The sequence below is a fragment of the Astyanax mexicanus genome, chromosome 7 (genome assembly GCF_023375975.1).
Source record: "Astyanax mexicanus isolate ESR-SI-001 chromosome 7, AstMex3_surface, whole genome shotgun sequence".
In the NCBI taxonomy this organism is placed as follows: domain Eukaryota; kingdom Metazoa; phylum Chordata; class Actinopteri; order Characiformes; family Acestrorhamphidae; genus Astyanax; species Astyanax mexicanus.
This window is the reverse complement of record NC_064414.1, coordinates 15355392-15373793: the sequence shown is the minus strand read 5'-3', so window position 1 is coordinate 15373793 and position 18402 is coordinate 15355392. Positions and strand designations below refer to the sequence as shown.

The following is an 18402-nucleotide window of genomic DNA, read 5'->3' as shown; positions in this document are numbered from 1 at the left end:
CACTGAGTCAGCATTCATTTTTCCATTACCAATGCAGAACAATATGTTGTTCTGTTCATCAGAAGATAAAGCGAAACTATCCTTTAGAACATGAAAAGCAGAAAAAGATTTGAGAAACAAGAAACTGCAGTAACAGCAGTCAGGTATAATTGTGATTGTTTTTCTGTGGCATCAAACTGATTTAAAGAGGTTAATTAACACACCTAATCAGACTTCTGCATTTGGGATATTTAGATAGAGGCAGCGACGCTTGGGCCCGGTTTAGCAAGGAAGCAGGAAGAGAGTTTAACCCTGAAATTAAGACACATAAAATAAAGCTAATAATAATAGTATTAATAATAATAATACAGTTTACAGGGTGTATTTGGATTTTGCAGTGTCATGATTACAATCCGCTCGCGCTCGGTTACCGCGGAAACGGCCGCGCCTTGCTTGCCAACCCGAAGTACACCGCGAGGCGTCGGTAGCGCGCGCACTTGCTGAGTCATAAGATGACGCGCCTCCGCCTGACCGGGTCACGTGTGCATCAGTAACGTCTGCTAGAGGAAAAGGGGGCGGGGCGCCGTGCTGCACTCGGCTCCAGTGCGCGCTCCGACAGGGTGATTACCGTGTCTCAGCGCCGGTCTCCGGTTCAGCTCCGCCTGCCTTTAGCCTCATCTCATCCTCACCGCGAACTTTAGTCCCCCGGTCGTTATTCCGCTCAGCGGGGCACGGATATCCCGGATTCAGGCCTCGGCTTTACTCGCTAGGTGAGCGAACGCTGGCAGAGTTAGCGAGTAGCGCGTGAGTTAGAGAAAGAGCGCTGCTCCTCCTCCTTCTGCTTCACTCTGGGCTCTACTGGGTCTCTGCGAATTCGAAACAGGATTCCGCGGCCGGTGGCTCACCGAAGTTAGCTTAGCGAGGACACCCTACGCAGATCGCCGAGTGTAGAGCGGTACCGGTTCGTAAATCTGTGCGATGGGTTTACTGTCTCAAGGGTCGCCACTGAACTGGGCAGAGACCAAGAAGTATGCCGACCACGTCCGAAAACACGGCATCCTGCAGTTCGTCAACATCTACAACAAAGTGAAGGACCGACAGAAGGATGTGCTGAAATGGGGCGACGAGGTAAGAGTTCAGCGCAGCGCTGTGTCTCTGTGTGAAAATGGCCAATGCACTCTTCACGTTGTGCTGTTAGTCTCTACTCCTTGTTTAAATGAATAACGCCAGCTGGTTAATGATTCTGTGGATTAGACTGTCAGTGCGAGTCTGAGACCGAGTCCTGCTCTGACTCACAACACACAGGAGACGCATCGTTAGCATGCTGCTAACTAATGTTTCAGTCAATGGTGTGGCGCGAGCAGGTGCTGGCCCAGCCTACGTTATTAATAATAATAATAATAATAATAATAATAATAATAATAATAGCTATTAGTGTTTACATTTTCAACTTGAATTTTAGGTTAATTCTTTCGAGTCTTTACTCGTTCGTTTTGTCGCACTTTCAAAGTTATATTTTTTCCTTATAGCAGATTTTTAGTTAAGTTTGTGTATAGATAGGGAACACTTTAAAGTACAGGAGAGCTGTAATTTAACGCGTTTAGTTTAGTTTAGGGTTGAAATGGCGGGTCTGCTTTGTCTACACTTAGCCATACAACTTAAGCCTCGTAACAGCTCTGGCCGGTTTCCAGCGGGCCGGAATGCTGTTGGTTTTGGAGTAATCCCCCGGTCAGACAGCGGCCTCGGTGGTGTTGGGATCAAAGGCAGCACTGGCGAGTAAAAGAGCCTCTTGTCGTGTCACGTTTTACTGTGGAAAGAACTACGATTGGCCTCAGAATGGCGGTGTGAAGGGAAAGGTTATTTGGCAGAGGATGAAAGTTTCACACATGCTGGCAAAGCATTATAAAGCACCAAAAACATTTGAAGAATTTCACACCAAATAAATCACCTAGCTACTTATTATTAAACTCAATTTAAGTATGAGTCATACAACATTAACTCCTGTAAGATATGGATTATTACAGTATTATATTGGTATTTTTGGTGTAATGTTAAGCTAATGCGTTCACTTTTGTATTAATTGCAGTGAATATTACTGTGCAGGTGGAGTACATGCTGGTAGAGTTGGACGACAAGAATGAAAAGGTGCGTCTGGTTCTGAATGGAAAAGATGTTTTGGAGACACTTCAGGAAAAAGGCGAAAAGATCAACCCAAAGTGAGTCTCTGCACCCCAATTGCATGGGTGTTGTTGTGTTTACATTTACCAAAGCCTATTGGGAAATTGAGCTTGTTATCTGACTTGATGAAAAATGTTGCCTCTTGACTTGTGGAGTTCCCTCCTGAGCTCTTATTTTAAGTTTATTTATGTAGCCCTTTACAAGTGACCATGTTTACAGAGTGTGAGATGATGTAACTGTTCCTACCAGTAATGTGCATTTGGGGAATGGGAAAGCTGTAGCATTCCTTTTTACTGCCTCTCTAATGCACATGCTGAAGAGCATGCAACAAATGCACTACCACCACATAAAACACACAGCAGAGTGATCCCCAACATATTGAGACCCCACCTTACTTTGCAATAAATACATGTTTATTCAGTTTTCTTCAGCCATTTACTAAACAGTTGTATGTTTCTGATGAAGCAATGATAGGAATACAATGAATTTCTTACCAAAATTAATTTTACTTCTTTTTTGCTTAGAGTTGGCTAAAAAGCTTAGTCTTTTTCTGGTTATGTAGTCACCCGACCCTGTGGAGACCGGAATATGGCAGCTACATGATTGAGGGCACCCCGGGCCAGCCCTACGGGGGCACAATGTCGGAGTTCAACACAGTAGAGGACAACATGGGAAAGCGGAGGAGGGAGGCCTCCACAGTTCTGACAGAGAATGAAACTCTCTGCACCATTACATCATTTCCTAGGTATTATGGTCATGTGTTTTGCAATAACTAAACCTATTTTACTTGGCAAACTGCACAACTATATCAGACACATTAATATGATCTTAGCATCTCATATGCCATCACTAGCAGTATGTCATTCAGTTCCTTTTAAATGATTGGTTTTAAGATTTTGGTTTTATGATTGTTCTGTATAGATCTGTAAAGGAGAAATCCATGTGAAATGGACTTCGGCTGTAGTGTAACATGATGAGTGCAACCTTTTGTTGAACCTCCGTTCACCCACAGCATTCCAAAATACAGCGCTGTTAGCCGATGCTCCCAACAGGCTTACAATGCTAGTGATGGGGGGCATAGCATTGCCCATGCAAAGAAAATCACTATTTTACACCAATAACAAGCTCACAGTACCTTCACACTTCATTGGTAGAATTCCAAGGCCCTGACAAATGAGACACTGAGAACTTTAAAAGTGTACAGATAGATTGTATTATATATAAAGATAGATTATTATAAATACAGATAGATTATATTATGTTTATAAACAAAGTACCTTCATGTAGTTTTACGGTGCTGATGTCTGAAATTAAGTCACGATAAGTCAACTGTCGAGCACAAACGAATAGGGAGATTAGGGGAACAGATTGCAAAATTAATTGTGGAAATGCATGTAATCCAGCTGTTGTTAAAAATATTTCTATAATATTCATGCATTTTATTGTATTTTTTACCATGATTGATTTTTTATTTGTATTGTTTTACATCAGATGTTGCCACAAGTATATATGTAGAATGTGACCGATTTAGCTTTTGCATTTGACCATTTTTTTTGTGTGTTTCAGGTTGGGTTGCCCAGGTTTTACAAAGCCGGAATGTAAACCTACTCCTATTGAAAAAGGAGTGTCCAAGTCCCTTTTCTTTCCTGATGAGGCCATCAACAGGCACCCCCGTTTCAGGTACATACTCTGAAACAAGGAAGCACACCCTCAGTGTGTGCTGTGAATTCAAATTAGTTGCCTGTAGGTTTACTGTCACTAGCAGTTTTACGGTGTAGTTCATAGGAAGGGAGTGGCTGTGAAGTTGTTTGTATAAGGGCAAGCTCTGTGAGGCATTTTAAATGGAACGGGATTAAGTCCTGTTACACCCCACAGAGTTTACTGCACAAAGCTCTGAAGGATGTGTATGGACCCATCTCTACAGCCCTGTGCATTTTCATCAAGTGTCACTTGGTGCATTTTTTATTTTTTTTTAAACATAGCTTAACATTTTATCATGTCCTAAGAAGAGGTCATATGTTGGCAATAGAGCAGCAGCGTGTATTCAGTTAACCCCATACCCACTCTCTTTCAGTACTTTGACAAGAAATATTCGTCACAGAAGGGGAGAAAAGGTGGTGATCAATGTACCAAGTGAGTAACCACTCCCTTTAAACATCATTTCACGTGCTTTTGTTAAAGTATGGTGTTTTGAATTAGTAATAAGTATCAACTAATTTAAAATTATTGTGAAGGCAGAGTCTAGTTCTTTTTTTAGCTCTTTCATTCAAAGCTGATACAAATGTAATGCAAATGTACATTTGAGAATCTGATGACAACTTAAGGCAGCTCAACTTGCTCTTTGCTGCATGATATCAATACCTCCTCCATGTATGATAGAAACTACATAACATGACTGCATTTGGAATTCTGTTTGTGTAAAGCATAAATTATTACATAACTGTGCTGGAAAAAAACATTTTAGTCCTTTATAGCAGTGCTGTTTTTTTGAAAATTGAAACTGTTATCATTCAGAATTGTTACCTTCATAGTTTTTAAAGACAAGAACACCCCCTCTCCCTTTGTGGAGACATTTCCTGAAGATGATGGGGAGGCAGCACGTGCAGTCCTCCCCGACCACATCTACATGGATGCCATGGGCTTTGGAATGGGCAACTGCTGTCTGCAGGTAGAGCAGTCTACAAAATCCTTAATCCTTTTTGTATTCTTGTTAATGTTTCTTGTGCCTCATTTTGCTGTGTGAATGAATACAACCTGCTCTGCTGTTACTATAGGTCACATTCCAGGCTTGCAGCATCAGTGAGGCACGATATCTCTATGACCAGTTAGCTACGTTCTGCCCTATTGTGGTAAGATTTAAGTAATACTTTAAAAATAATAATTGTTATTTAATAATACAGTTCAAACAAGGTGGTATCTGGCCTATTGTTCTATATAAATGTATGTATGTATGTATGTATGTATTGAACGCTTGGACAAACCTACTCATTTAATGTTTTTCTTTAGTTCTTTATTACTGTATTTTTCACACTATAAGGTGCACCGGATAATTAGACGCATTTTAAGAAGCACTTGTTAGGAACAGGGGTGTCACCATGTTTTCATTCTAATTCAGCAGTAAAGCTAAGCTAAGTAACTAAACTGTAATTCTTTAAGGTACATTCTGTAGGAAAAAAGATAGAGCATGTGAAATATCTGGAGCCAATTTCAAAACATCACAGAGAGTAGTTTGGTCTGCCCACCCCTCCCCAGACACAGCGCTACCTCAGGTTGCCAAGTTGAGCCAGGCTGTAACTACACAATCCAGTGAAAGACGCGTTCAGTAACTTCTACCATGGCAAGGAAAGTCACATTATAAACCAGCTCATGTAAGCTCTATCTGCTCTAGCTAGCTAAACTAGCCTCATGCACTGCTAGCTGCGTTAGCCTAAGCCAAGCCTGAAAAGTCCCACTGCTCCAAAAATACACACCCCAGAGCTGGAGTGGAGTAGAGACTTTACAGTTCCTAGTAAATTACTGCTTAGCTTAGCAAAGCCAGTTTAGACTGTTAGGAGAGAAAGAAAATGGAAAGAGACTCTTCTAAAACCTGTATAGAGCGTTATATTGACTGATAAGTAGCTAGATAGTTGCCAGGGATGGCCATAAGTAACGTTTACCATTAATCGTTTTGGACGTAACAAATTACTCCTATATATAAACACAATGAGAGCTAAACTGAGTCAGTATAGAGACTAACTATCGGTTTCTGGCGTATATTTTGGTATACTCATTACTGCCGAGGGATTAATCAGATGTGACACGGCTGTTCCTCTGTTGTTATTGAGTTTAGTTAAGGTTAGAATGTGTAGCATGACTGCATTATCCAACACATTCAGATCACTGTAGCTAACTTTGCTACTTTGTCTATCTCTCAGATAGGGTTGCAGCGGTAACCGGTTTCACGGTATACCATGGTATTAAAATGCACGGTTATCATACCGTGTGTGTTTGCTTATTACCGGTAAAACGCAAGCCAGCGGAGAAACTCACCCGCGCATGCGCAACTCTGCTCCGCTTCAGCTGCTCAGCACACAGCGGTGAGAACAGCAGAAAGTGCATCAGAATAAACAAATCTCCGTCCGCCTAAAAAAAGGCTAAACTAAAATCAGCAGTGTGGGACTATTTCAGAGACCCGCCGAACGCACCCGAGGATGGTTATCCGATTTATAATCAATGTGGCCGTAAAGTCACAGCTAAAGGTGGACATACGTCAAACCTGTTCTCCCATCTCCAAGAACACCACCCCGCCGTGCAGCGCAAAGTATGTGTTTAGTTTATAATTTTAATCTGAACATAAATAAAATCTCTTTGTAGTCGTGCACAACCCATGCGGTAAGCGCCCGCAAAAGCGCTGAGTTATCCGAAATTTGGGCACGCAGGTACAGGCGTGAAGTGCGTGCTACGACGGATTCACGTGTCCGTGTAAAGGTGCTCGCCGAACTGGATGTGAAAGACGCCATTCATTTACATGCGTTAATTTTCAAATTCTGACGTGCCTGTTTTTCATGTGTTAAAACCAGACTCATAAATAAGAAATAAATCCCCTCTATCTGGTTATATACCAACTTGGCAGTAAAACGGACGTTTACAACAGTTGTTGATCAGACACTGACCCAGGCTCAGTTTATCAGATATTAAATAATTTAAACTTAAATAATTGTACTGAATATTTTAAATACAGGATCTTTACTTCTTAGAGGACATGTAATGTGTGACACGTGTGTGTGTGTGTGTGTGTGTGTATATATATATATATATAATTATATACACCCTTAATGACCTTAAGAGTAGTGGAAAAACCTGGTTTCCTTCACCTAATGGTGTACAGTTTATTTTTTTTTAAGGAGACATTATCTATATAGTTGTTGCAGGTTTCTACAATAAATAGTTAATTGAACAAAAAACCTTTGTTGTAATTTCTTTAAGGGTCAGTTTAATAATATATGTAACAAACTGTGATACCGTGATAACCGTGATACCGCGGTATTTTCTGAGACGGTTATCATACCGTGAAAATCTCATACCGTTGCAACCCTACTCTCAGATACCCTCTGCCTTTTTCCCAGCTGCACTCAGACCACTGATATGAATGTAAACACTCAATTTTTAAATGAATTTAAACACCAGTCCCTAGTAAGCACATATAGTGGTGGTGAGAAATGACCTGACTAAATAAGCTAGCCAGTTAGCTTACCTGATCAGGAGAAAAGTAGCAGCTCTGGGTCGATCTTGTAGTCTTTTTGAGCTCTGAGTCTCCAACTGCCAATATTTACTCGTTATATTCCTGCTTTGGTCACTAAGCTTATTTGAGACATGCTGAGGCTTTTTAAGCTGTGTAGCAGCTGATTTTTTCTGAACTAGCTTTGCTAGCTCCATTGCTGCAGCATCGATCGCTGTAGTGTAGTGTGTGGTGCTTGCAACTTTGGGGTTGGGGTTAGTCTTGGGGAACGAGCAGCAGGCAGAGACAGAGGACAAAACTGACACAAAACTTAAAGTAGGAACTTACGGGCTGAAGCCCTGCTGACAAAAGCTGCCAGTGCTTTCACTCAACATGTTTTCTTAATATCTGATGATTTCTAGGTCTTTTATAGTGCAAACAATAAGTGCAAACCACAACCAGTCGTATTAAGACTATGGTTTGAGTTTTTTTTTTCTCCTAAATTTCTAGTAATTTAACTATGCATAACAATAACCAGTCATATTAAGACTATGCTTGAAGACAGATTTTTTTTTAAAATACAGTACAGAGCTAAGGGATTAGTACAACTGCCTATGAAACAGTCACGCGTACAGTTTAGGCACAGTATTTACTAGGGCTGTGAATCTTTGGGACAAGAGCACGGTCACGCGGAGCTCTTTAACTGTACTGCGGTGCTCACTTACTGTAGCGCAGAGCTTTTTAACTGTACCGCGGAGCTCACCTACTGTCAAGCGGAGCGGATAAAGTGAATCAAGTTCTTAAAGTTCACAGTTTTGTGAGGGATTAAAGTGTGTACCAGTAGTATAAGAAGTAGTGCAGGTATGGGATGTGTAGTGCATGTCTGTTTTGAAAAGTTCCAGTACTGTCTGTGTTCTAGTACAGAGTTTCAGTACTGTGATGGTGGGGGGGTTGGGGGTCAGGATGCTGACTGAGTGTGTGCTGGGGGCAGGATTGGGATGGTGGTTAGAGCAGGAAGAGAGTTTAGCATCCTCACAGCCTGATGGATGGAGCTGTCTCGCAGTCTGCTTGTCCTAGCCCAGAAACTCTGCAGTCTTCTCCCTGATGGCAGCAGGCTGAAGAAGCTGTGATGTGTGTGTGTGGGAGGGATCTCCTGCCAGGCGGAGGGCTTTCTGTGTGAGGCGGGAGCTGTATAAGTCCTGACGGGAGGGGAGAGAGGTGCCAACAATCTTCTCAGCTGCTCTCACGATGCGCTGGAGGGTCCTGCGGCAGGATGCTGTGCAGGCCCCATACCACATGGTGAAACAGCTGGTCAGGATGCTTTCGATGGCCCCTCTGTAAAAGGTGCTCATGATGCGCTACTTGCGGAGGAAGTAGAAACGCTGATTTGCCTTCCTGGCCAATGATGCTGAGTTGTTGCTCCAGGAGAGGTCCTCTGTGACGTGCACACCCAGGAGGGCGAAAACTTAATGTGGTGCATGACTAGTCTTTCGAAGCACTTCATGAGGATGGGGGTGAGTGCAACCGGACGATAGTCGTCGAGACAGGATGGCAATGCGTTCTTTAGGACAGGGATGACTGTGGTGACTTTGAAGCATATGGGAACCACAGCCAGACTCAGAGAGGTGTTCTAGATGTCCGTATAAACCTCTGCTTCTGATTAGCCCAAAAGGTAATGGTCTTGAGGTCAGTTATCACTTGGTGATGTAGGCAGAGACAGTTTCTTTGTACTCCTAAATGTCTGTGGAGTTGTTGTGAGTGGCAGCCTCTCTGAACATATTTCAGTCTGTTGTGCTGAAACAGTCCTGAAGTGCCTCTGAGGAACCCTCTGGCCTCACTCATACCTCCTTAAGAACTGGTTTGGTGACTTTAACCAGTCAAGAGAGTCAAGAGGCTTTAATTGTCATTACATCTGAGTACAGGTACGCAGTGTAGTGAAATTACATCCCTCCGGAACCATGGTGCAACATGGGACAGCTAGCAATAGACAACATTAAGTGCAAGAGTGCAACATAAAACTATAATACTAAATAACAATAAATACAAAAGACGAGACAATTTAAAAGACAGGACCGATACTGTATATTAATATGCATAATGAGGAGGTGCATAAGGTGCAGAGATGTGTAACATACTGGAACATGTAGAACATAGTGTGCTGAGTTGGTGTGTGTGGGTAAAGTTCAGTCTTTGTGTGTGTGGGGGGGGGGGTCCAGTCTCTGTGTGTTAAGGAGTTTGACTGCCTGGTGGATGAAGCTGTTGCAGAGTCTAGTAGTGGAGGCTCGGATGCTCCTGTATCTTCTGCCAGACGGCAGCAGCGCAAAGAGTCCGTGTGAAGGATGGGTGGGGTCGTCCACAATGCTGGTGGCTTTGTGGATGCAGTGTGCATCAAGATGATTTCCACAGTCCCTCTGTAGAACATGGTGAGGATTGAAGGTGGGAGATGTGCTCAGTCTCCACAGGAAGTAGAGGCGCTGCTGGGCTTTCTTTGTTATGGAGCTGGTGTTGAAGGACCAGGTGAGGTTCTCTGCAATGTGAACACAGAGGAACTTAACAATTCTTCACAATTTCCACTGCAGAGCTGTTGATGTTCAGCGGGTGGTGGACACCTGGAGCTCAACAACCATCTCTTTGGTCTCGTCGTTCTTGCTGATGAGGCCAACTACAGTTGTATCAACAGCTGTACTTTGCAGTACTGTCATGAGTCAGCAAAGTGAACAGCAGTGGACTGAGCACACAGCCCTGGGGCGCCAGTGCTCAGTATGGTGGCGCTGGAGGTGTTGTTTCCAATCCTTTTCCAATCCAATCCAAATAGCTGTTTTTTAATGTGCCTCATGACCAGCTTCTCAAAGCACTTCATGAGTCATTAAGGCAGGACACTTGAGACTTCTTTGGCACAGGGACAATGGTGGTCGTCTTGAAGCACGTTGGCACGACCGCAGTGCTCAGAGAAATGTTGAAAATGTCTGTGAGAACATCCATGAGTTGGTCTGCACATCCTTTGAGCACTCTGCCTGGTCCTGGAGCTTTCTGTGGGTTGAGTAGAGTTCTCCGCACATCAGCTGAGGACAGGCACAATACCTGGTCGTTTGGAGGAGGTGTGGTCTTCCTTGCTGTCGCCTAGTTCTGTGTTTCAAACCTTGTGTAGAAGGTGTTCAGTGCATGTGGAAAGGAGGCATCATTGTTGCAAGCAGGTGGAGGTGTCTTGTAGTTAGTGATGGTCTGGATGCCCTGCCACATGTGCCGAGTGTCAGCAGTGTCCTGAAAGTGGATTTTCTTTGCATAGGTACGCTTTACCTCTTTAATGCTTCAGGAGAGCTTGACTCTAGCTGTTCTGAGGCCAGCCTTGTCCCCTGACGTCTCAGGTTCTCAGCAGCACACACACCTCTGCAGTCATCCACGGCTTCTGGTTGGGGCGGGTTGTGATGGTTTTGGAGACAGTAACATCATCAATGCACTTGCTGATGTAGCCAGTCACTGAATCTGTGTACTCCTCCAGGTTGATGGAGTCATCAGAGGTCCCAGTCAGTGTGCTCAAAACAGTTCTGAAGAGCAGAAATGGCTCCTGGAGGGCAGATTGTCACTTGCTTATTTTCTGGTTTGGCACATCTGATAAGCTGTTTGTATGCTGGGATCAGCATCACAGAGATGTAGTCCGAGTAGCCATAGTGGGGGTGGGGCTCTGCTCTGTACGCACCGGGAATGTTTGCGTAAACAATATCCAGAACGTTAGCTCCATGCATTGGAAAATCCACATGCTGGAGAAAGCTGGGCAACAAAGCTTTCAGGTTACTGTGATTAAAATCACCAGCAACAATAAACAGACCAGTGGTCTGTAAACTGGCAAACATTAGCATAATGGTGAGGTAATCAGAGGTGGGGGAGAGGGGAGGCTTTGTAGGCTCCTCTGTATGTTGTGAAGACCAGGTCCAGGGTGTTGTTTCTCCTGGTTGGAAAATCTATGTGTTAATCAATAAACTAACCTTTATTTTGACTCGTATGTACATTGAGTGCAACCCTTATTTTCAGTGTAGCCGAGCATTTACAGAAACAGGGATTGACATGACAGAGAAAATATTAGCTAAATTAATTACTTTAAAATAACAGTAAATAAAATATAAAAATAGATAAACAATAAAAATAGAATTAGAGTACAATAAAAAATAATTTTAATTGATACAAAATCAAGATAAAAATAAAATAAGATTAATACAACAAAATGAGTTAAAAAAAAAACTACAACTATTACATTACACAATAAACAAACAAATAAGAGGCTTTTCAGTGACGTTCAGGTCTGAATATTGAGTCCTATTTTCAGCTTTGCTCAACACCTGGCCATATAATGTTTAGGTGAAGAGCTGCAGAGGTGTACAAGCCTAACTGTCTTGCACCCACTGGTGAAATTTGGTGGAGGATCGGTGATGATCTGGGGAGGCTTCAGCGAGGCTAGAATTGGACAGTTTGGTCTTTGCAAATGACGCATAAATCAAGCCGCATACAAGGTTATCCTCGAAGAAAACTTCCTTCCTTTGGCTCTGGCAACGTTTCCCAACCCTGAGGACTGTTTTTTCTAGCAGGACAATGCTCAATTCCACACAGCTAGATCAATTAACGTGTGGATGAAGGACCACCAGATCAAGATGGTGTCATGGCCAGCACAATCTCCAGCCCAAAACCAAATTAAAAATGAAGATAGATGGTCACAAGCCATCAAACAAAGCTAAACTGCTTAAAATTTTGTGCCAGAAGTGGCATAGGGTCACCCAAAAGCATTGTGAAAGGCTGGTGGAAAGCATGCCGAGACACATAAAAACTGTGATTAAAAATTTGGGTTATCAAATGATAACCCAACCAATGATTAATTCGGAACTCTTCCTTAGATAAAACGTTAGTATTATTGTTGTTTCTAAATGAATATGAACTTGTTTTCTTTGCATTATTTGAGGTTTGAAAGCACAGAATCTTTCTGTTATTTAGACTGTTTCTCATTTTCTGCAAATTAAAATCTAAATTACAATCATTTTATTTGAAATTTGTGAGAATGTCATTAGTAGTTTATAGAATAAAACTTCAATGTTCATTTTACTCAAACATTTATCTACTGGTCTTTTAATTTTTTCCAGAGCTATATATATACTGTTATGGAAGCCACTGATGCAGAATATAAGACAACTTTTTTGTTTGTTTTAATTTATGTTCCAAATTTTTAAATGTCATTTCCATGAAATGCAAGAAGATTGCGAAAAGTAATTTTTAAGACATAATATTTGCAGATGGCGCTCAGCGCTGCATCACCATTTTATCGTGGCTATGTGTCAGATATTGACTGTCGCTGGGGTGTGATCTCTGCCTCTGTGGATGACAGGACTCGGGAAGAGAGGGGACTAGAGGTGAAGTTTGCATTCTTCTCTGTACAAATAATGCAGTGCAAGCATGCTCTCTAATGAGAATTCATCAATAAATATTTCTTGTGGCTGTTATCTTTGTTTGCTTTTCAGACTCTAAAAAACAATAAATTCAGGATCCACAAGTCAAGATATGATTCAATTGATAGCTACCTCTCTTGTTGTGGTGAGAAGTACAACGATATAGAGCTTACGATAGATGAGGAGATCTACAAGCAGCTCCTTGATGCAGGTAAATGCGTGAACGGAAAAATCTAAATCAAATAAGCTTATTTGTCATGATAGTTTAATCTAAAGTTAAATTGTGAATCTCATTGCTGCAGGGATTGACAAGTTGCTTGCACAACACATTGCACACCTGTTTATTCGTGACCCACTATCACTCTTTGAAGAGAAGATTCATTTGGATGATGAGAATGAGTCTGACCACTTTGAGGTACTTGAAGTTTGAAAGTGTGTAATATGTAATGGCCAAAAACAGTCACCATCTGGATTTACTCTGTTACTCTAGTGAAGTGATTACCCATCATGCCCAGTGCCAACCGTACAAGCCTGTGGGGGCAGTGCTATGATTTGGGGTTGCTGCAGTTGTGGAAATGATGTGGGAATGTGCGCTCCAACCAGATATGTGTGCTACCTTTTTTGGCCAGGCGGTGTATAATAGACATTTTTATTTTAATTACTGAATTTTTTAAACCATGTAAAGATTAAAAAATGTTCACTCTTACGTTTGATTTGATTATATTAAAAATCTGGTTTGCCTGTTATTGACAGAATCTTCAGTCAACCAATTGGCAGACCATGCGGTTTAAGCCACCTCCTCCAAACTCTGACATAGGATGGAGAGTGGAGTTCCGTCCGATGGAGGTAAGTATAAATGAAACTGACTTTAGACCTATTTTCTGTTACATTAACTGTTCACATGCCCTTAAAGGTGCTTACACACCAAACGCGGTAGGTGAGAGGCGGTACACTATCCCCCTTAGGATTTAATTGTTTCTAGAGCAGTAGAGCGGTGCGTCGCTGCCGCGGAGCAGAGCGGAACGCGGCACGTTTCCCCGCCCATAACCACACCTCTACTGCACTACCGCTTACTGCGGTCAAAGTTCAACATGGTTCAATTTTTACCTCACTGCAAGCAGTATCGCAGCAGAAAACGCATGACGTGACTCAAACGACCAGAGAGAAACTGTAGTCCAAACAACTATAAACACAGGCGAGGTACTAATATTAACGACTGTTGAACATTCTCAGCTGTACAGCACTTCCCTACACTCATGTAGAGATAACAGGAGGAAGCTCAGAATCAGTGCTTTATTCTGAGGCTAAGAGACAGATACAGATCTACAGAGGCTGTAGAGACTCAAAACTACAAAACACCGGTCGCAGAGGTGACTAGTTGTAGAAAACCCCTCCTGTTATCAGCAGACAACGCTCCGCATCAGCAGCGGCACAACGCACCCCCAGCATTCGGCCTTCCGCGTTCAGTGTGTAAGCATCTTAAGACTGTTAGCAAAAAACAGATTTCTGCAGAATATACTGAAATTTAATGAAAGTAATGAATATAATGTATAAAACATTATTATTATTATTATTATTATTAGTAGTAGTAGTAGTAGTAGTAGTAGTAGTAGTGTCTAAAAAGTGAATTATCATAAAATTAATGATGTATATTATATGCATATTTGCTTTAAGCATAACCACTGCTGCCCTGTTGGATTTTGTGTGATGTCACTGCTGCAGGTGCTGATGGGGGATGCAGTGTAAAGAACATTGAATTTTTTTTTGCTTTTCTGTTTTGATTTTTTTTAATTGAGATATCAGTGTTTTTCAATCGTCAATCTTTTTTTGTGTGTGTGTGTGTGTGCAGTGTGTAATGTATAGTAATGTATAGCTTTAAATGTTTAGATTATTAGGGTTCAAGCACCGAAGGTGCGTAGAACCCTATTGTTTTTGCTAAGATTTTTCTTCTTCTTCTTCTTATTATTATTATTCTTTTTCTCCTGTAAAAACAGTTGTGCAGCCTAAACCGTAAGTCATAGAGAAATGAAACTTGGTAGGTAGATGTATGCATAATATGCAAAACCTACTTTTGCAAACTAGTCCTAGGAATTTTGACCAATCCTGGCATGTTTGGTATCAAAACACTCGTGAGAGCATGCGCTTCAATATTCATTAAGAAAAAGTTGAAATATGTAAACAATATGGCCGCCATATGCAAATTAGTCCTTCCGGATATATGCCCCATTCACTTCAAGAGGTAAATTTGGAGCACTGTTTCTCAGCAACCGTGCAACCTAGCAAGTTGAAACTTTGCATGCAGAATCTATCATACAGCCTCTAAAGGATGTTCAAAGGGCAACTTAATCAATCAACATGGCTGAACACCATCAGCCAATCAGCATTCAGCAGACATTTTGGCAGGCTGAATGTTGCCCAATCTGGATGATATTTGGCAGTTATGTTCAGGTGGAGACACTGTAGTGACCTGCAAAGTGCTGAAACAATCCGCCCACTGGGGGGCGCTGTTCCAAAAAAACGAGTATATGTCAATCATGCTGTACTATTTTGACATCTAATTGTTTTTGCCATATTTAGTACAGTGGCTCTGACAAATTTCTCAATACAACTATGTTTAAAAAGTGCTTTGTTCATTCATAATTGCTAATTGTTTGAAAATAGCTATATTGAAACTACTCTCTGGATATTTGGCCTATCACCTCCATTTCAGTCTTGCTGCACACTGTAGAGTCTCTAGGTAAATGTTCATTAAAAACATTTGTGAAAATTTCACATACAATACTCTCCAGGCATCAAGCAATCTGTGCGTCCTTGGAATTTCTAACCTAAATTGCTGTAACTCTGCAGTATTTGCTGTAATCTCACAATGTTAAAGACCTCTGTACAATATCACTCTGATGAAGCGCCATTTAATACAGAACTAGATTAAGAATAACTTGACATTACATGTCATATCAGAACATTCACTCCTTTGTGCCTCTTCTCAACATTAATAACAGGTGAAAGACTTTTGATCATTTCTAAATGTGACAGAATGTCTCCAATTGTGTTAGACCTTCTTACACATCACCATCCTATGCTCTAGTAGGCACCATTGTGCTAGTTGGTGCTTGATGAAGCGCCATTTAATTCAGAACTAGATTTATAATAACTTCGTAATTACATGTCATATCAGAACATTCACTCCTTTGTGTTAATTCAAACTTGTTTGGTCAAACATTTCAGCTTGTTCTGCAAAGGTTCAAAGGTCAATCTGAATACCACTTTGTGAACATTCTGGTTGAAGCCACCTGATCAATACCAATAACATGTAGACACCTTTTGACTAGTTCTAACTCACTTAATGAATATCCTACAAAGTTCACTAGATTTACATGTGAATTTAAGCACTGATCAGGTTGAAAGGCCTCTGCTCAACATTAATAACAGGTGAAAAACTTGATAATTTCTAAATGTGACAGGGCATCTCCAATCATATTAGACCTTCTTACACATCACCATTCAATGCTCCAGTAGGCACCATTGTGCAAGTTGGTGCTTGAACCCGATGATTGCCGCTTGCGGCTATATTATACAATATTTATTGCTTGTTTTATATGCACCACTGTATTCTTATCATTGCTGCCTGTACATTTATACATTCTGTCTCAGGTGCAGCTAACAGATTTTGAGAACTCTGCATATGTTGTATTTATCGTCCTTCTGACTCGTGTAATACTGTCCTACAAGTTGGACTTCCTCATTCCCTTGTCGAAGGTTTGTTTTGTATATATTTTTATTTAAAGATTTGTGCTACATTTGAGAAACTATACTAAGTGCAAGAAACAGACATTTTCATTGGGATGATTAATTTTGTTGTTTTAGGTTGATGACAACATGAAAGTTGCCCAAAAGAGAAACGCAGTGCAAGAAGGAATGTTTTATTTTCGAAAGGATATCTTTAAAGGTAAAGGAACCTTCAGAACTCTTACCTGCATATTGGGTAATCCTTTATCCAATTTATTTCATTAAATGAATCGACTTTCCTGGATGCAATAATGTGAACCAAATCGCCACCTGGTTAAAACATGATCAGTTTGGGTTTTTTTATGTTTTTTTTTTTGGCACACATTTCCTCCAAGGCTGCAACCCAGTCTTTGAAGCAGCTTCCACAGCAGCCCAGAATGGAGTGGAGAATGATGGGGACAGTGAAGAGTATATACTGATGAGCATTGACACCATCATCAATGGGAAGGTACGGATCCTTTACACAGATTTTGGAGGTTGTAAACAATTCAGATGAGCAATGAGTTATGTAGTGAAATATTAACACCTTGTCAATCATTATTTTGTTCAAGATTTTTGTTGCACTACACACATTGCAAAACTAGTTATGCTTTTTGTAAATAAAAACATGCAATGAATCTGTCTACAGTTACATTTAAATATAATAACCATAGGCATACTTAAAACTGGTAATTGTGTTGCCTGCTTGTATTGAGCAGTAAGCAAACGCCTATGCAAGTTATGTGCGAGATATTATTGCTGATTGTGTCATATTTTCAGGAGGGAGTATTCCAGGGCCTCATTCCAATTCTGAACTGCTACCTGGAGAACATGGAGGTCGATGTAGACACACGGTGCACCATATTGAACTATTTGAAACTGATAAAGAAACGAGCATCTGGTATGTAGATTTTGGTAGTCTCTGCAATACATTAGATATCTGTGTGTTAATGAGATTCACCACTTCACAGCTTTCTCACTGTGTATTAATTATCTTTAGGAGAATTGATGACCATGGCCAAATGGATGAGGGAATTTGTTGCCAAGCATCCGCAGTACAAGCAGGACAGCATCATCACTGATAAAATAAACTATGACCTGTTTCGGAAATGTGATCGAATTGCTAAGGGGCAGGAGGGGTGCCCTGAACTGATTGGAGAGCCAGTCAACAGAGGCAAATAGATGGTTCTTGTTAATTTTCTTAAGTTACCTATTATGCATGAAAACTAAAGACCAAATTGTTTGATTAAAAGAAGAGCGTGGTCCAGATGAAAATAACCATAAGAGATTATATTAAAAAGCATGTATTGATTTAAGGGTTCAGTTGTATGGCTGAGGTTGTATATATCAGATTTTTGTGAATCTGAAACTTATTTTAATAAGATCAAATATGTAATTGATACATGCTGTGTATATATTTCCCTTGTTTATTGCTTTAGAGCCAGTGCTTAGTTGGTGTGAGGTGTAAATTGTAGCAAACACTAAACTTTGTACATTTAGGAAGGATTTGTTTTTCTGATTTGCTGCTGTAAATGCTGTTCTTTCAACAAGTGTACTTTTTCTTTTCATTATCATGGAAAAAATTGTTGCCTCATTGGCTTTAACTGCATTGTCTTGAGTGACCTTTTAACATATTTTGTTTCATGCTAAGATTTTTTGCTTAAGGTTTGTTGTACAAAAACTGAATTGTTGATGTGTGCACAGCGGGATTTTTTACAAAACGCAGACATCTGACAACAAGACAAGTGATTTGGTGCTGAACAGGTCTGTGTGAAACATGTGACTTGTTACAATTCATTGTGCATTAAAGCAGGCTAATTGTGATAGTGCACTTGGTATCAAGTTTAAGAAATC

General features: G+C 40.9%; 1 protein-coding gene across 2 annotated transcripts; it reads left to right on the top strand.

Moving 5' to 3' along the window:
- Positions 1-549: 549 nt before the first annotated feature.
- Positions 550-18400, top strand: gclc (glutamate-cysteine ligase, catalytic subunit). 2 transcript variants are annotated; one of them, XM_049481096.1, is made up of 16 exons: positions 551-1107; positions 2083-2195; positions 2720-2902; positions 3724-3837; positions 4232-4290; positions 4689-4825; positions 4932-5006; positions 12631-12747; positions 12856-12994; positions 13086-13198; positions 13537-13629; positions 16435-16539; positions 16648-16729; positions 16905-17017; positions 17329-17449; positions 17549-18400. In XM_049481096.1, exons 1-16 carry the CDS (start codon positions 958-960, stop codon positions 17728-17730), a joined length of 1896 nt encoding a protein of 631 aa, XP_049337053.1. In that variant the 5' UTR covers positions 551-957; the 3' UTR covers positions 17731-18400. The 2 variants fall into 2 exon arrangements, with proteins under 2 accessions (XP_049337054.1, XP_049337053.1); XM_049481097.1 differs by lacking the exons at positions 12631-12747; positions 12856-12994; positions 13086-13198 and having other exon boundaries at positions 550-1107.
- Positions 18401-18402: the final 2 nt, after the last annotated feature.

Coding starts and splice junctions, on each gene's coding strand:
- gclc (XM_049481096.1), top strand. CDS start 958: ATGGGTTTACTGTCTCAAGGGTCGCCACTGAACTGGGCAGAGACCAAG. Junction 2,196..2,719: donor GGCGAAAAGATCAACCCAAA/GTGAGTCTCTGC, acceptor CTGGTTATGTAG/TCACCCGACCCTGTGGAGAC. Junction 12,995..13,085: donor CAAGCAGCTCCTTGATGCAG/GTAAATGCGTGA, acceptor TCATTGCTGCAG/GGATTGACAAGTTGCTTGCA.